General features: G+C 41.6%; 1 protein-coding gene across 15 annotated transcripts in view; it reads left to right on the forward strand.

Moving 5' to 3' along the window:
- The window catches only part of git1 (GIT ArfGAP 1), a 154415-nt gene that overhangs the window by 85957 nt on the left and 49826 nt on the right, over nt 1-18632 (forward strand). For 12 of the 15 annotated variants that reach the window (XM_033046291.1, XM_033046292.1, XM_033046294.1 and 9 more), the window contains exons 5-10: nt 1146-1232; nt 1984-2114; nt 5072-5166; nt 5889-5931; nt 12585-12611; nt 16292-16343. In XM_033046291.1, coding sequence (XP_032902182.1) covers nt 1146-1232; nt 1984-2114; nt 5072-5166; nt 5889-5931; nt 12585-12611; nt 16292-16343 — 435 coding nt within the window. The remainder of the gene's footprint in view (nt 1-1145; nt 1233-1983; nt 2115-5071; nt 5167-5888; nt 5932-12584; nt 12612-16291; nt 16344-18632) is intronic. The other 3 variants (XM_033046301.1, XM_033046302.1, XM_033046304.1) reach the window with 3 other exon arrangements.

Below are 18632 nucleotides of genomic sequence, written 5' to 3' on the forward strand. Positions count from 1 at the left end.
TCAGCACTTCAACTCCCCCTCCCATTCCCCATCCGACCTCTCTGTCCTGGGTCTCCCCCATGGCCAGAGTGAGCAACACCGGAAATTGGAGGAACAGCACCTCATATTCCGCTTGGGGAGTCTGCATCCTGTGGGCATGAACATTGAATTCTACCAATTTTGTTAGCCCTTGCTGTCTCCTCCCCTTCCTCAGCCCTCGGGCTCCTCCTCCTCCTTTTTCTTTTCTTCTCCCCGCCACCCCCCATCAGTCTGAAGAAGGGTTTCGGCCTGAAACGTTGCCTATTTCCTTCGCTCCATAGATGCTGCTGCACCCGCTGAGTTTCTCCAGAATTTTTGTCTACCTCCAAAACATCATGTATCCATGTTCTCCGGAGATGCTCTGTTACTCCAGCACATTTTGTCCTCCAAATGCATTTTTGACTTTTTCATTTAACTTCTGTCGTTACACTTTATTGTCGCATATACCCAGGTAGGGTGAAAGTCTTTGTTTTCTTTGTGCACACAATCTGGTAAAATCATTCAGCAGGCTTCACCTAGACGATACACCACAATTTGAGATTTGTAATAGAAAATATCACATGTGGTTAAAGTGCACTTTGACAGATTTTGATAAGCATTTTTTATACTTTTTGATTTCACCATGTGGAAATTACAGCAGTCAAAATTGTGGAGTACGGAGGCAAATAAATAAATGATGGGTCTTTGACCCAACCATTATGGAGGGCACTGTAGTTTTTTAAATATCAGTGCTGGAAATTTGATGCATTTATTGAAACCAAACATTGCTGGAAATCTAAAAAAGAATACAATGTTTGAAGAGGCTCAATAATAAGACTGGATCAGTGATGCCAGAAACTGTATTTATAAGTAATGACTTTACACCGGAAATTGAAAGTGTTTTTAAGCAATAAAACACGAGTTACGATACTAGAAGAGGAAGGTAAAGTTTTCTTGCATTCATTTACACAAACTTGGAAGATTTGTTCTGGTATTTATGGATCAGAGTATATAAATCAAATTACAGATGTATACCATAATATAATAAGGCAATAATATTTATCCTGTGGTTCTCCTTGAGTATCTGTAAAATGCCAATGAATGATATTATCATAACTGTAATGTTTGTACCTTTTGTCTTGCACCAGCAATTGCACTCCAGTGTACGTACAGGGAACTTGGAGACGTGTATCAGGCTACTGTCACTCGGAGCGCAGGCCAATTTCTTTCATCCGGTAAAGTACATTTTGCCTCCTAGTTTGTAGCATTCTGTGTTTAAGAAAGAACTGCAGATGCTGGAAAATCGAAGGTAGACAAAAGTGCTGGAGAAACTCAGCGGGTGCAGCAGCATCTATGGAGCGAAGGAAATAGGCAACGTTTTAGGGTTTCGGCCCGACTTCCATAGACTCACCACTCTCTGTGAGAAAAAGTGTTTCCTCATCTCCATTCTAAATGGCTTACCCCTTATTCTTAAACTGTGGCCCCTGGTTCTGGACTCCCCCAACATCGGGAACATGTTTCCTGCCTCTAGCGTGTCCAAACCCCTAACAATCTTATATGTTTCAATGAGATAACCTCTCATCCTTATAAACTCCAGAGTGTGCAAACCCAGCCGCTCCATTCTCTCAGCATGACAGTCCCGCCATCCCGGAAATCAGCCTTGTAAACCTACGCTGCACTCCCTCAATAGCAAGAATGTCTTTCCACAAATTAAGTGAGAGGATACTGGAGCACCCGGTGGGAACCTACGCAGTCACGGGGGAAACGTGCAAACTCTGCACAGACAGCAACTGAGATCGGGATCAGTCCCAGGTCTCTGGCGCCGTGAGGAAGCAGCACTACCCGCTGTGCTACACAATGGAGTGATAACCATTTGAGTTGTAAAAGCCACGTAATAATCCTACAGCGTTAAAAATGGAGCAATTGTAGAATCAGCTAGAGTGCTTGTCTGATTTATTAACTAGATTTGATCTCTCTGTTCATTAGGAGAAAGGTACCACTCCTCTGCACGTTGCTGCCAAAGCTGGCCAGATACACCAGGCTGAGCTACTGGTCGTCTATGGTGCAGACCCAGGAGCACCCGATGTCAACGGCAGAACGCCAATAGATTATGCCAGGTGAGTGGATAGAGGAACCAACATCCTCCATCGTTACGCACGTGTCACTCTCAACTTGCTGCCAGAACATGTTGCTTCACCAGATTAGAGAATCGAGAACTAGAAGACTTTGGTTTAAGGTGAGGTGGGTTCTAACCTGACCTCTTTATAAAGCTACCCCTTTACAAAGGGTGGTGACTGTAAGGAACGAGGTAGGTGCTATCACAACATTTCAGAAACGTTTGTACGGGTACATGCATAGGACAGGTTTGGAAGGATATGGCCCAAATGCAGGCAGATGGGACTAGTGTAGATGGGACATGTTGGTCGGTGTGGGCAAGTTGGGCCAATGGGCCTGTTTCCACACGGTATGATTACGATCATAAGACATCGGTGCAGAATTAGGCCATTCGATCCATCAAGTCTGTTCCTCCATTCGATCATGGATGATCAACCATGATCACATTGAATGACAGCGCTGGCACGAAGGGTCGAATGGCCGACCCCGGCACCTATTGTCTATCCCCATTCTCTTGCCTTCTCCCCATCATCCTTTTTACGTCTGTACTGATCAAGAATCTGTCATTCTACATTTTAAAACTACCCAATGACTTTTCCTCCTCCGCCGTCTGTGGCAATGAATTCCACAGGTTCACCACCCTCTGGCTAAAGAAATTCCTCCTCATCTCCATTCTCAAGGTACATCCTTTAGTTCTGAGGCTGTGCCCCAGACTCTTCCACTGCTTGAAACATCCTCTGCACACCCACGCAGGCTGGGCTAGGTCTAGAATTACTGTAAATAGACACAAAAAGCTGGAGTATTTAAGAAAGAACTGCAGATGCTGGAAAATCGAAGGTAGACAAAAGTGCTGGAGAAACTCTGCGGGTGCAGCAGCATCTATGGAGCGAAGGAAATGGGCAACGTTTCGGGCTGAAACCCTTTTTTCAGCACTTTTGTCTACCTAAAAAGGTGGAGTAACTCAGCGGGACAGGCAGCATCTCTGGAGAGAAGGAATGGGTGGCGTCTCTGGTCGAGACCCTTCAGACTGATTAGGGATAAGGGAAACAAGATATATAACAGCGAGGGAGGAATTACTGTTAATTGGAGCTGCATTAAAAACTGTGGGTAAGGTCTAACAGTGCTGCTGTTGGCCACTGCTTTCATTTCTGTTAAGGATTGTACTATTATGTATATTTTATTAGATTTGGTTTAGTGCTTTTGCTATGGAAATAGTTCAGTCAAAAAGCATTATTATGAAAGATTGATGTGGGTTATTTTTATGAAATGATGTTTAAATTCCACAAAGTTTTGCCCTCGGCATTTTGGGGAAGAGCACACTGATTTTCTACGACAAGATTAGTCTTGTCAGAAATTAAAACACATCTGAAGTCATAGTCCTGTGCAATCTGAAAATGATTCTGTGTTTAAAAGTTTAAGAAGGAACTGCAGATGCTGGAAAAATCAAAGGTAGGTAAAAATGCTGGAGAAACTCAGCGGGTGAGGCAGCATCTATGGAGCAAAGGAAAAGGTGACGTTTCGGGTCGAGATGCTGCCTCACCCGCTGAGTTTCTCCAGCATTTTTATCTACCTTCTGTATTTAAAAGTCCTCTGTTCATACCATGTATACACCATTTCCCTTGGAACAACGCAGATTTTCACGGCAACAGTTCTCGGACATGGGCAGGGCCGGGAGAAAGGCACTGGCAGCAAATCAGAGCCGACGGACTCGGTTTTATTTTTGGATTCAATAGACAATAGACAATAGGTGCAGGAGTAGGCATTTCGGCCCTTCAAGCCAGCACCGCCATTCAATATGAACATGGCTGATCTTCCACAATCAGTAGCCCGTTCCTGCATTCTCCCCATATCCCCTTGACTCCGCTATTTTTAAGAGCTCTATCTAACTCTTTCTTGAAAGCCTCCAGAGAATTGGCTTCCACTACCTTCTGATGCAGAGAATTCCACTGATTCACAACTCTCTGTGTGAAAAAGTTTTTTATCATCTCCATTCTAAATGGCTTACCCCTTATTCTTAAACTGTGGCCCCTGGTTCTGGACTTTCCCTCATCGGGAACATGTTTCCTGCCTCTAGCGTGTCCAAACCCTTAATAATCTTATATGTTTCAATAAGATCCCCTCATCCTAATTTCCAGGGTGTACAAGACCAGCCGCTCCATTCTATCAACATATAACATTCCCGCCATCTATTGAATGTCTTCGAATCTTCCAGAATGATACTCTTGTTAAGTCAATTGTAAAGATTCTGAAGATTCAGGGCCTCTAAGAACTAGTTTTAATACCATGAATGTTTTATTGTTCATTACTTCTGCCTGGATCAGTGTAATTTTTGATTTATAAAATATAGCAAGTTCCTCTTTGAGCTTTTAAATAAAACGCGGGACATGGATAGGACAGGTTTAGAGGGACATGGGTCAAATGCAGGCAGGTGGGACGAGTGTAAATGGGGCATGTTGGACTGAAGGGCCTGTTTCCACACTCTATAACTCTGAGGATAGAGATGCCCATTAGTTTAAAATCAGGGGAGCAGAAAAACAGAAGCTGCAATTCTGCAACCGTGTCAAAGCCTCTTCAACACTCCACACTGCAAAAGATTACTTTAATTTCCGATCCTTATCCTAGCATGGTCCAGGCGATGAAATGCATGAACGGCCAGGCAGCACCTGCAAACTCAACAGCTTGTGTTTGGAATCTTTCAGTCAATATCTGACTATTTCAAGCATTTTGTAGCTTTGGGATTTATGGCATTTTCTAAATTTTATTAAAAGGATTAATTCTTCGTTGTGATACAGCTAGTATCCCAAGTGCAATAAATTGCTGTTTGTTAACAATTACAACTTGGGTCTGGTACAATTGATGCATAATGCGCCCATGACCTCAGAAGATACTGAGTTCTTGCTCTCGTCTCCCTGTGGCTAATTGTGATGATATTTTCTCTCTGTTTCAAAACTCCATGCAGACAAGCAAATCACCATGAGCTTGCCGACAGACTGGTGGAGTGTCAATATGAACTTACAGACAGGCTGGCGTTTTACCTTTGTGGACGGAGACCAGGTCAGTAATTTCTCCAAAGCTCTGGTCTATTTCTGTTTGTGCTATGAATATGGCAACTAGATAAAAGTCAAAGTAACCAGGTCACCAAAAATCCTCTCCAATCGTGCAAAATACTGCTATTCCAAGCACCAGTCAGCACAGCTGTGTGTTTCCCTCTGCAAGTATTTTCAAGCTAATCAGAGCCAAGGTTGACGATGATCGTACAATATCTATAAATAAATCTCACATTTTAAATGTTACTGCAGTTCGTGTGCAAGGCATCTAGTTTCATCACCAGAATGCTGCAATAGCTGGGGACAACCTCGAACCACATATATTTCTCCAAGGATTGTTTGCTCAAGGGCCAAGTAGGGTCTTTTTTTTTTAAGATAGACACAAAAAGCTGGAGTAACTCAGCAGGTCAGGCAACATCTCTGGAGAAAAGGAACAGGTGACGTTTCGGGTCGAGACCCTTCACTCTGAGGAAGATGGGAGAAGGTTCAAAGGTTATTGTCACATGTACCAATTAAAGGTACAGTGATATTTGTCTCGACCCGAAACATCACCTATTCCTTTTCTCTAGAGATGCTGCCTGTCCCGCTGAGTTACTCCAGCATTTTGTGTCCATCTTCAGTTTAAACCGGCATCTGCAGTTCCTTCCTGCACATAGTTTTTTGATGTCGGCCTTGCCCCCGGTGGCTTGTCATTACATCATTGATGTTTTTGTTCTCCTTTTTCCACAGATCACAAAAATGGGCATTATGTCATTCCCCAAATGGCTGACAGGTGAGACTCCATCTTGCTTCACTGATAGATTACTGCTTATTGGAGATTGTACACGTGTAGCTAGGCTCATCTTCACAATATTAACACCCCTATTCTCTTTGAAAGGTGATACCGTTTCTTTTATTTATGCCTTGATTTCAGTGATGCCCCGGTTTCAGGATGTCGTAAATAATCTGTTTCAGTTCTGGCCTCCACTTTGCATTCATTTTAATAGATTCTTCTGGTTGAGTTTTGCAGATTTTCTTTTTCAGATAGAATTATAATGTGCGTGAATCTGGACATGTTCTTTAGTATTTGGGAAATTGTGCAAATGCCGGTTCAAAATGGTGCGGATAAATATGTGAATAGATTTGTCGAATATATAGTGACACGGTGCTGAAATCATCTTTCATCTTGTTCATAATGTGATGTCTCTGCTGACAGAGGGAGTTTGAATTTTATTTTGGATCAGGCACCAGTGAAACCACCTGCCTTGCACAAAGAAAAGCATGTCAAATACATGCACATTCAAACATGCAGCTGTTTCTCTTTTGGATAATCCATCAGTAGACTTCGCTGATTTAAGATCTGCTTGGCTGGGATTCATTGTTTCATTCCTTTGCATTGAGTTTACGTGACATTTTATTTTGCAAAGTCCCATAAATGTGCAGGTGATAGATAGTATTGCAATTTTTGTCAAACGCATTGACTTCCGATCACTCAGATTTGTCTGTTGTGGCATTCTTGTTTTGTCATAGCAACTGTGACGTTTGAGCAGAAAAACAGTGTTGGAGGAACTCGTGGGTCAGGCAGCCTCTGTGGAAGGAGTGGACAGATGGTGTTTCCAGTTGAGACTCTTCTTCATGTTAATGGAGGAGAGGGAAAGCTGGAAAAGAGGCGGGGGCAGGAAAAAGCCTGGTTAGTGATAGGTGGAGATAGACTCAAAGAGCTGGAGTAACTCAGTGGGTCAGACAGCATCTCTGGCGAAAAGGGATAGGTGACGTTTCAGGCTGAGACCCTACGTCAGACTAGTGATAGGTGGAAGGTAGACACAAAATGCTGGAGTAACTCAGCGGGGACAGGCAGCATCTCTGGAGAGAAGGAATGGGTGAAGAAGACTGACGTAGGGTCTTGACCCAAAACATCACCCATTCCTTCTCTCCAGAAATGCTGCTTTTCCTGCTGAGTTACTCCAGCATTTTGTGTCTATCTTCGATTTAAACCAGCATCTGCAGTTCCTTCCAACACATATATTGATAGTAGGCTGGGTACAGGAGTAGGTTGTCAAAAGGGATACTTGTGAAACAGCTAGATATTTGACACCAATCTAATTATTTTGTTATTGTCTTTCTGGACCTTGGCTTCTTAAGATTATTACTCATTTAATGTTATTTTGAAAGATTGGAATTAGTGCGAAATCTTTGAACAGAAATAGCATAGAGAGGGCCTTCCCTTACTGGCTTAATCATTGAGTACATGTAACTATTGGTTACGTAGTTAAGATTACTTTGTTTAAATGCAGTCAAATTAAAAACTGCTAATTGATAGAATGTGTTTTGAACAAGATTCCTTGTTTGAGGTAGAGGCAATGTTAATTTATGGTGAAAACGGTGACTGGTTTTAACCGGGTGACTCTTGTACCTGTAGAGGGCGCTGAGAGTATAAATATTGTAGAATCCGCGTTTAACTTTGGCATGTTAAGAGATGTGTGTGGAAATAAATCATTTTGATTTTGAAGGGGTTCATAAAATCAGTTACTTTGCAAAGTAGACATGTAAGGAACTGCAGGTGCTTGAATCTTGAGCAAAACACAAAGTGATGGAGGAACTCGCATCCCATGAGTGGCTTTGAAAATTCCAATGTTTAAGAAGGAACTGCAGATGCTGGAAAAATCGAAGGTAGACAAAAATGCTGGAGACACTCAGCGGATGAGGCAGCTTCTATGGAGCGAAGGGATAGGTGACTAAGGGCCGAGACCACGGGTGCGATATGCCGCCTGCCTGCCTGCTATGAGTGGCCCACCAGCACTGCTGTAGCAGTCAGCAAGTATGGATCTTTATTTCAGTAACGTGTAGCCAGGTGTGCTGAACGCTGCTCCCTCTGTCACTCTGGACGGGGCCTCATCACACTTGCCTCTTAGTTGTTACGATGAGTAGTTACAGCTTCAATGAAAACGCGGCTGTCAGCCGCTCCTCTCGTCGGATTCATTTTGTTCGATTTTTTTTAAACCATCTTTGGCTCTTGATTTTAAATGAAGATTTTTAAATGAAGACAAGAAGTGGTAGAGTTACTGCCTTACAGCGTCAGAGACCCAGGTTTGAACCTGACCACCGATAACTGTCTGTATGGAGTTTGCGCGTTCTTTCTGTGTCTGCGTGGGTTTTTTCTGGGAGCTCCGGTTTCCTTGCACATCCCAAAGATGTGTATGTTTGTAGGTTAATCGGCTTTGGTGAAAATTGTAAATTGTCCCTAGTGTGTAGGATAGTGTTAGTGTATGGGGTGATCGCTGGTCGGTGTGGACTCGGTGGGCCCAAGGGGCCTGTTTCCGTGGCATATCTCTAAACTGAACTAATATTTAAATATTTGGGGGGCGGGGGGAAAGAAAACAATTTGGAGAACTAGGAAAAATAAAAGAAAAATTAGAAATACTGAATAAAAATCTCAGCCCCCAAATAGGAACCTCATGAACTCAAATAAATGTTCTTTTGTTGTGTGGCCACACCCAGTACCATTGGTCACACTGGCCCTGGCACGACACTGGCCCTTTGGCCCATCCTGCCCATGCCAACCAAGATGCCCCATCTACACTAGTTCCACCTGCTCGCGTTTAACCCATATCCCTCTAAACCTCATCTACTGTATCCGCTGTTCCAGGTGCCAACTTCCCTACATCGGCGAGACCAAGCGCAGGCTCGGCGATCATTTCGCTGCACACCTCCGCTCTGTCTTAACCTACCTGATCTCCCGGTGGCTCAGCACTTCAACTCCCCCTCATATTCCCAATCTGACCTTTCTGTCCTGGGCCTCCTCCATTGTCAGAGTGAGGCCCAGCGCAATTTGGAGGAACAGCACCTTACATTTCACTTGGGCAGTTTACACCTCAACGGTATGAACATTGACTTCTCTAACTTCAAATAGCCCTTGCTTTCCCTCTATCTCCATCCCCTATTCACTTCCCAGTTCTCCCACCAGTCTTACTGTCTCCAACTACATTCTATCTTTGTCCCGCCCTCTCCCCTGACATCAGTCTGAAGAAGGGTCTCAACCTGAAACGTCGCCCATTCCTTCTCTCCAGAGATGCTGCCTGTCCCGCTGAGTTACTCCAGCATCTAGTCTCTACCCTCTAAACCTTTCCGACCCATGTACCCGTCCAAATGTGTTTAAAATTGTGTGTGTGTGTGTATTATATGAATTAGGCCTTGTTTATGCAAATCTGAATCACTAGAATTGTATTAAAGTCATTTAAAAAAAACTGTTAAATAGCTAATAAGGTATTTGGGTGCAATTTAAGGTGCAGTTTTAACCAAAAGATACAGCATGGATATAGGCCCTTCAGCCCACTGAGTCCATGCTAGCCATCACCCATTAATGCTATCCCTATGTTATCCCCCTTCATGTCCACTCCCTGTTCACCTGTGGGCAATTTAGAGACCAATTAACCTTCCGACCTGCACATCTTTGGGAGGTTGGAAGAAACAGGAGCACCTGGTGGAATCCAACGATGTTGCACTGAGAACGTGCAAACTCCGCACAGCGATCTCCAAACAATGGGAAAGCAGGCCGTCGAAGTTCAACCACAATTGTTGGAAGATGGAATTCTGAGCATCAGCATTAAATGTTGCAAGCTGTCTCCGTAAAATCAAACAATGTTTTAGTTCCAGAGATACAGCGCAGAAACAGGCCCTTCGGCCCACCGAGTCCGCAACGACTAGCGAACCCCGCACATTAACACTATCCTATACACACTGGGTACCATTTACATTTATACTAAGCCAATTAACTGACAAACAAGTACATCTTTGGAGTGCAGGAGGAAACCGAAGATCTCAGAGAACATACAAACTCCATACAGACAGCACCCTTAGTCGGGATCGAACCTGGGTCTCTGGCACTACAAGCACTGTCAGGCAGCAACCGCTGCACAACTTAATTATGGGTTGTTTTCTTTCTCAGCAAATGCCCTTTTGCATCAAAGCTTTGTTGAAGATGTTAGCTCGTAATACAGTGTCTCATTTTAATCATTGTGTGTTGGATATGTGATCTGCATCATCTGGCAACTGGCCAGGCAGCAGAGTGTTTATCCTACAACGATGATTTGTTAAGAATGTACGTAAACAACAAGCTCTCTTTTGTATTTCTAAGAATTCTCAAAAAGGCAACATCTTTGTCAAAATATGTCTGGAATGCTCGTTCTGGGCAATTATGGAGAGGAGCCAAAAGCATAACTTTTTTTCTCAATACAATTATATATGTAGATGTAAAGCATTTCATTGTGTAATGACCGTGTGATAATGGAACAGATTGTTGACTGGGAATAATAGTTTAATGATGCATCTGTGTTCTATATATACAGGGTGTTGGTAGTTGCCAGATGTACAATTTAAAATGAATATGTCAAATTGCTATATATTTGCCAAAAGCTTCTAAAATCATCTTGCCAATAAAATGCTTCGTGACTGCTGTGTTTATATGGGGTTTTATTAAAAATTAAAGACATGTTAAACTTAATGTTTGAAACATTTTAGACATTGTTTCCTTAATTTGGTCTTTATTTCCCTTTTTTCTTTTTTCCTACTCTGAATCTAATTTGACTTCAATTCTCGGTATTTCAACATTGTTTTCAACATCATTTAATCCGCCTGATTGGTTAAGGAGGTATCCTGTTGTCTGTCTATAACAACAAGGACCTGCAGATGCTGGTTTACAAAGAAGAGGAGAGTGCCAGAGCAATTCAGCGGGTCAGGCAGCATCTCTGGAGAACATGGATACTGTAGGTGATGTTTCGGGTCGAGACCATCCTTCAGACTGAATCAGGAAATTGTTCCCGATATTAGGGGAGTCCAGAACCCGGGGTCACAGTTTAAGAATAAAGGGTAGGCCATTTAGGACGGAGATGAGGAAAAACCTTTTCACCCAGAGAGTTGTGAATCTGTAGAATTCTCTGCCACAGAAGGCAGTGGAGGCCATTTCACTGGATGTATTCAAGAGAAAGTTAGATTTAGCTCTTATGGCTAACGGAATCAAGGGATATGGGGAGAGAGCAGGAACGGGGTACTGATTCTGGATGATCAGCCATGATCACATTGAATGGCGGTGCTGGCTCGATGGGCCGAATGGCCTACTCCTGCATCTATTTTCTATATTTCTATCCATGTTGACCATGGATGCTGCTGAACCGCTGAGTTACTCTGGCACTTTGCATCGTGTTCATGTAGTTACCTGAATCCTAGATATCCTACTCCCCTTGTTCAGCTGAAATTGTCACACGATTTTGCTGTTTCTATATTTTTGCTTCTATTTCACACATTAATGCACTATTCAAAATCATTTAAATATCCGTAAAAGCATAAAGGCGAATGTAATCAAGAGCATATGCCTGCTGGAGAAACAAGATTGTGTTATTGTGTTGAAAAAGGTCTTCTCGATGTTTGCTACTGTTTAAGGCCCTGCTAACAGTTTCTTTATGAACTAAAACTAGTTGAACCTTTCTGGGGTAAGCGATGAGTTTGGATTGATTCTTTGTGATTTGAATATGTTTTAACTATTGGAGTTGTTGTTGGAGAAATAATGAGCCCCAGTTTATTTATTATCTTCTCTCCATTCAATTATTTGTAATGATGCCATGATTCCTGAAGATCATAGATTTATCTGACTTTTAAGCCACTGTTTCCATCAATTGCTTTGAAAATTCTGATGATCTGTTGTGGCAAAACATTACCAACGCACATTTACATTCAACATGAACAGAAGTCTGGCTGCATAAAATTTGGCAAATGTGTTATTGTGTGGGGAGAAACAAATGTTCCTCAATGCTTGGTATTTGAAGTCCTGCTAACTGTTTCTTTGTGAACTAAAAACTAGTTGACCCCTTTCTGGGGAAGCGATGAATTTAGATTATTTCCTTGTGATTTGAATATCTTTCCACCATTAGAGCTTTTAGTGGACAAAATGGAGCCCGAGTGTATTTATTATCCTGTCATACTTCAATTATTTGTAATCACATTTCTTGAGCAGCGTAGATTTCTGATAATTAAAGCACTGTTCATGTAAGTGGCTTTGAACATTCCAATGGTTGTTTGTTGGCAACCGTACCAAAGTATGTTTGCATCAAATGTGAGCGAAGTCTGCGTGGATGTGTGATGTGCTCTTATGTCGTATGGTGGACATGTCATTCATGATGGCCTTTGCTTCTAATGACATCTTTTATCAACTCAAATGGTGGTACAACTAATCACTTCTGGAAAAAATGACCTGTAGATTTCACCTTTCAGTGCAAGGTTGTGATAGCGTTGAATGAAGAGTTTTCTTGTCCTAATCTATCTATGTCTCAAAGGATGAATGTATGTTCAGAGCTGAAAGTGGCAGGTGGCCCTCAAGTACTCTCGGCTTCTCACAGGTTGCTTACACTAACAGATTTTCCTGTTTTTCCTCCTTTGCATTCCTTGGATAAATAGAACACGGCAAAAATGCATGACCCAGAGGTATTGATCATTTAGATCTTCCACTTGTTTATGAAGCATGCCAATGTTACCTGAACGTAGAATGTTCCATCTCTGTATTACATGCCTGTGATGTGTTTGATTCTGATCTGCAACATCTATCCTGTCCTCAGTGACATGGTACTTTAAATTACACTTAAACTGATGATTATCTCGCTAAATAAAGTGCCCGTATTCAATTTGCCAGGGTCTAACTTTGCCAGCTACTTGAGATTTTGTCTGGCTGTGTACCCATTTGTTTTCTGATATTCTTTTGCATATTGTCATCTTTAAAGATGATCATGTTGAGTAAGTGGCCCCTCACTGCATCAGAGTTTGCTGTCATAAGGCTCACAACAACCACAAGGCATTGTCCTCAGTTATAGAGTCGTACAGCATGGAAACAGGCCCTTCTGCCCAACTTGCCCATGCCGACCAGCATGCCCCATCTACATTAATCCCACCTGCCTACATTTGCTCCATGTCCGTCTAACCCTATCCTACCCATGTATCTGTCTCAATGTTTCGTGCCTGCCTCGACCTACCTCCTCCAGCAGGCCATTCCATATACCTGTATCTGTCCAAATGTTTCTTAATGTTGTGATAGTACCTGCCTCAACTTCCTCCTCTGGCAGCCCGTTTCATTAACCTACAACCTTTGTGTCAAAAAAAAGTTGCCCCTCAGTTTCCTATTAAAACTTCCCCTCTCACCTTAACCTTGTGTCCTCTGGTTCTTGATTCCCCAACTCTGGATAAACGCTCCATGTCAAATCTGTGGGCTGGAGGGCTCTTGTAATTCAAAACAAGAATATTACCAAGTGTGGTAAGTTTTCTCAAGTACCGGTACCAGAGACTCTCCACATCCTGAATGTTAATGGATCATCCATATCCAAGAAGTTAATGTTGAAGAAAGAACTGCAGATGCTGGTAAAATGGAAGGTAGGCACAAAATGCCAGAGAAACTCAGCGGGTGAGGCAGCATCTATGGAGGGAAGGAATAGGCGATGTTCCTAGACCCGAAACGTCACCAATTCCTTCTCTCCATAGATGCTGCCTCACCCGCTGAGTTTCTCCAGCATTTTGAGTCTACCTCCAAGAAGTTAATTCCAGGCGGTTATTTGCACTCTATCTACTGGTGAAAGGGGAGTAGACATCTCTTGAAATAATACTTTATACTGTCACCACCAACAAGACCATCTTTGGTCCAAGTGGTGCTAGAACTGTCAAAAACATTAATAGCAATTCAATTACAGCACTCAATTTACACATGACATGTCATTTTGTTAGATTCTAAACTTAATAGTTATGTGATTGGAAATATAGTCTTGAACTTTATCAGTTTATTTATTCATGTGTGTATATATTTATATTATGGTATATGGACACTTATCTGTTTTGTAGTAAATGCCTACTATGTTCTGTGTGCTGAAGCAAAGCAAGAATTTCATTGTCCTATACAGGGACACATGACAATAAACTCACTTGAACCCTTAAGAAAAGACTAATGAAACTGCCAATTTTAAAACTTAAGTGTAACAGAATTAAATTCCCCTCCCTTGTTTTTGAAACAATCTGAAACGGTATGATTGTATCATGGTCAACTATGGTAACTGATCCAAAGATGTAAATCCTGTATCAGCTTCTAACCAATCCTAATTGTATGATTGCAGCAAAAAACATTGTGTTTGCCAATGCAGCTGGTGTCGTGTGTTGTGCTAATACAATGTGATTTCATTTTGAAGATTTGATTTGATTTGAAGATTCAAAATCTTCAGAATTCTAAAGGATCTTTTATTTACTCATTGTGCTTGTAAATGTTTCTTTTAAACTTATTTTGAAGTCTACAAATATGCACGCAAGTATCCTGAATCTTAAAACTACAATATTGTTTTTGAACAATGGTTCTTTGGATTAGGTGACACTTCTTGGCTGACTTTGAAGTTTCTTTGGGCTTCTCCACAATCCTTCACTTGCTATATCTCTGAGCACCAGATCAATAGCTGAACCTACTTCACAATTCATTGTTGTGATTTCACGAAGATACCACATATATACTGCTTACTTAGCTTCACGAGGAAGCAATTTTGAATTCAAGTAACCAAATTGCGAATTAAAATGGAGTATAACTTAGGGAAATTGTGCTACTTTCATACATTGTTAATTATTTTTGTTGTTGTTCTTATAAGGTCATATGGTCATCAGTGATGGGAGCAGAATTAGGCCATACGGCCCATCAGTCATGGCTGATCTATCTCTCCCTCCTAGCCCCATTCTCCTGCCTTCTCCCCATAACCCTTGACACCCGCACTAATCAAGAATCTGTCTATCTCTGCCTTAAAAATATCCGTTGACTTGGCCTCAACAGCCTTCTGTGGCAAAGAATTCAGTGCACGCAGCCCGCATTTAAAACAATCTATTCTCAGTAGTTTTACATTGAGTAAAGGATACCATCTGGATACTTCAATAGATTCTTGACTCAAAACCAGTTTAGTAATTTTATAATGATCATTTTACTCTATTTATTCAATTTAAGTGATTATTTCCAAGGTTACACTTCATTCATTTTTTGCGATAACCTTGTTTGACATGATTTTCTCTTTCAATTAATCTAAGCTGGCCGAATGGACAAGTTATCTTATGTGCAAAATATTTTTTGTCTTTTCTAGAACATTGAACAATGTGTGATAACTTGAAGATGTTTGTTGTGTGTCCTGGGGTTGTGTTACTAAGTTAACACAAGAAAATCCCACCCTGGACCAAGACATTTATGGGATAAAATCACACAGAGCAGAAATAGCTCTTCAGTCTACAAACTCCATACTGACCATCAGCCACCCATCTACACTAATCATAAATCTCTTTTTATATTCTCTCCACATTCTTCTCACCTCCTCCAAATTTTGCCATTCACACACCAGGATCGGTTTACAGAGGCCAATTAACCTACAAACCCGCATGTTTAGTTTAAAGATACAGTGCAGAAACAGGCTCTTCAGCGATCCTCGCACATTAGCATTACCCTACACATTTATTCATTTATATCAAGCCAATTAACCTATACACCTATCCGTCTTTGGAGTGTGGGAGGAAACCGAAGATCTCGGAGAAAACCCACGCAGGTCACGGGGAGAGCGTACAAACGCTATGCAGACAGCACCCAGATCTCTGGCACTGTTAGGCAGTAGCTCTACCACCGCACCACCGTGCCACCCATGTCTTTGGGATGTGGGAGGAAACCAGGGAGAACGTGCACACTGTCCAATGTTTTATAAACACTTTGGATTATTATGTAGAGCCATGTACGGCCGTGAGTAGTCGCCCAAAGAGTCTTATCTTTTTCTGGTCGCCGCTGGATTTTCAACATGTTGAAAATTTTCGGCAACCTTCTGCGACTATGACGGGTGCCGGCAAGTTGCTGAAAAGATCGCGTAAGTGGGACAGGCCATGAAGTGTCACGCTTTCCACAAGTGTAATGTAGCAAAATTAAATGTTGTGATGTTGCTTTTATCTCCAGTTATTTTTCGGCCCTAGGGATCTAAATGTTCAATTCTATGTAATACACAGTTAATGGAGTCGGTGATTCATCAGCATATGTGCCAGGCTCTGTGTGAAAACTCATATTGTTATAGATGCACCTTTTTATTGAGCGGCTTCCTGAGTTGTGCTTTCCTGTTTCTCTTCAGTAGCTTGGACTTGTCAGAACTGGCTAAGGCAGCCAAAAAGAAACTTCAAGCAGTAAGTTATGAATCAACAATACTTATGCATTTTTATGAATGTCTTTTCTTCCTGAGTAATGAATTCAATGAATTGTTATCTGTACATATTGATTTGCCTTTGTGGGGAGCATAAATATGGGAACTGGCTCAATAAGCAGAGCATCTTCTGTCTATAAAATGTCATTTATCATTTAGGATCTGAAACAATTGGTTAACATTTCTTTTTTTTTTAATTTTATTTATTTATTAGAAGTAGACATATTATAAAATGTAATTACATATTATAGTAAAAAAAAAAACTTTTCATATACATCAATCATACATTATTAAAATTTTTCATTATCAATTACTTCTGCTTCTAGTATTTTTATTTTTTATAGAAAGCGAGAAAAAGAGAGGGTAGAAAGTTACAAATAAAAAAGAAAGCAAAAAAAAAAAACAAGGGAGGTGGAATGGGGTACCTGTAATACATCAATGGAGATAGGTTCGTAGGTTATAAAGTATAGCTTTTCATCTGTTCCTGAGTTCAAGTTTCAGCTGGGTCCTCGTGCTGTGCCAATCTATCCCTTCAGATAGTTAATGAATGGAGCCCAAATTTTATGGAAAAGATCTTGTTTGTCCATTAAGACAAGTTCAATTGGTTAACATTTCAGCTCTTTAATTGCAACTATTGCATTTCCAGTAACTTTATTTTAATATGGAGCCACCTTGCCCGGCATGAAATCTCATCAAATGGTTAATTTATTCCAATGGTTAATTTGTGTTATGAATGTAGATTAATCATTTAATGAAACGTTATGTGGATGTTCATGCATTTTTGATTATTATAAACATGGAAGTCTTGGCAACTGTTTTGTGTGAAATAGTCATTTGCAACTGGCAGAGGCTTTCCACACAACCCTTCATTTGATCATTAATTTCTTATTTTTTAAGTTTCCAAAGCCTAAAAGTCTCCCTTTGAAAATGAAACGTAGAACTCAATTACGCGTGAATCTTGTTGTTTGGTTGTCTTTCTCAATTGTGTAGTTTTGCCGGAATAGATTGGGTGAATGCACAGAATATTTCACCCAGAGAAGGGGAATCAAAAACTAGAGAACATAGCTTGTAGGTGAGAGGGACAAGGTTTAGTATGAACCTGATGGGAAACATATTCACAGTGTGGTGGGTATATGGAGGAGGTAGTTGAGGCAGGTACCATAACAGCATTTAAAAGGTCCTTGGACAGGTACATGGATAGGGAAGGTTTAGAGGGATGTGGGCCAAATGCAGGCAAATCGAACCAGCATGGATGGGGCATCTTGATCAGCATCAGCATGGATGATTTGGGCCGAGCGGCCTCTTTCTGTGCTGTTTGACTTTGTTTTCATATGAATCAAAGTGTTTTTGTTGCAAAACGTTTGTCATTGGCCATCTTCAGTGATCCTTGACTTCCTACACTTGTTCAAAGCCAATGTTTTCTTCTGAAATAATCCAAAAATCTGCCGTTTGTCTGTGGATGCAGTAACAATGACTGTAGTTTATTCAGTTGAGTTTATTGTCACGTGTACCGAGGTACAGTGAAAAGCTTTTGTTGCACGCTAACCAGTCAGTGGAAAGACAATACATGATTACCATCGCGCCATTTACAGTGTATGGATACATGATAAGGGAATGAGGTTAAGTGCTGACCAGCGATCACCTTGTACATCAGCTCTACCACACACACGAGGGACAATTTACAGAAGCCCATTAAGCTGCAAACCTGCACCTTGTTGGAATGTAGAAGGAAACCTGGGCACCCGGAGAAAACCCACGCGATCACGGGGAGAACGTACAAGCTCCGTACAGACAGCACCCGTAGTCAGGATCGAAGCTGGGTTTTGGAATTGTAAGGCAGCCGCTCCACCACCATGCCACACCAAATGGCGATAATGTTTTGTGTGTGAAGGAACGGCAGGTGATGGTTTAAACCGAAGATAGACACTAAAAGGTTGGAGTAACTCAGCGGGACAGGCAGCATCTCTGGAGAGAAGGAATGGGTGACGTTTCTTCAGCCAAGAATGTTTGGCAGCTGAAGACTTTTGACAAGTGTTTGAGGCCAAGCTCTGATTATGTGCAGGACAAACAAGAGGTGCTGGCATTACTCAACCAGCGTTGGTAGAGAGAGTGGGTTGATATTTCAGGTTGGTGATTCTTCATCAGAACGCATCACCAGCTTGTAATATGAATTCCATTTCTCTCTAAGATACTGCCTGGTCTGACTTTTGCTATCACCTGCGTTGTTTTGCTTTGTGACGGTAACAAACTACCCTGACCACTTAGTTTTTGG

This window comes from Amblyraja radiata, chromosome 28 (genome assembly GCF_010909765.2).
Source record: "Amblyraja radiata isolate CabotCenter1 chromosome 28, sAmbRad1.1.pri, whole genome shotgun sequence".
NCBI lineage: Eukaryota > Metazoa > Chordata > Chondrichthyes > Rajiformes > Rajidae > Amblyraja > Amblyraja radiata.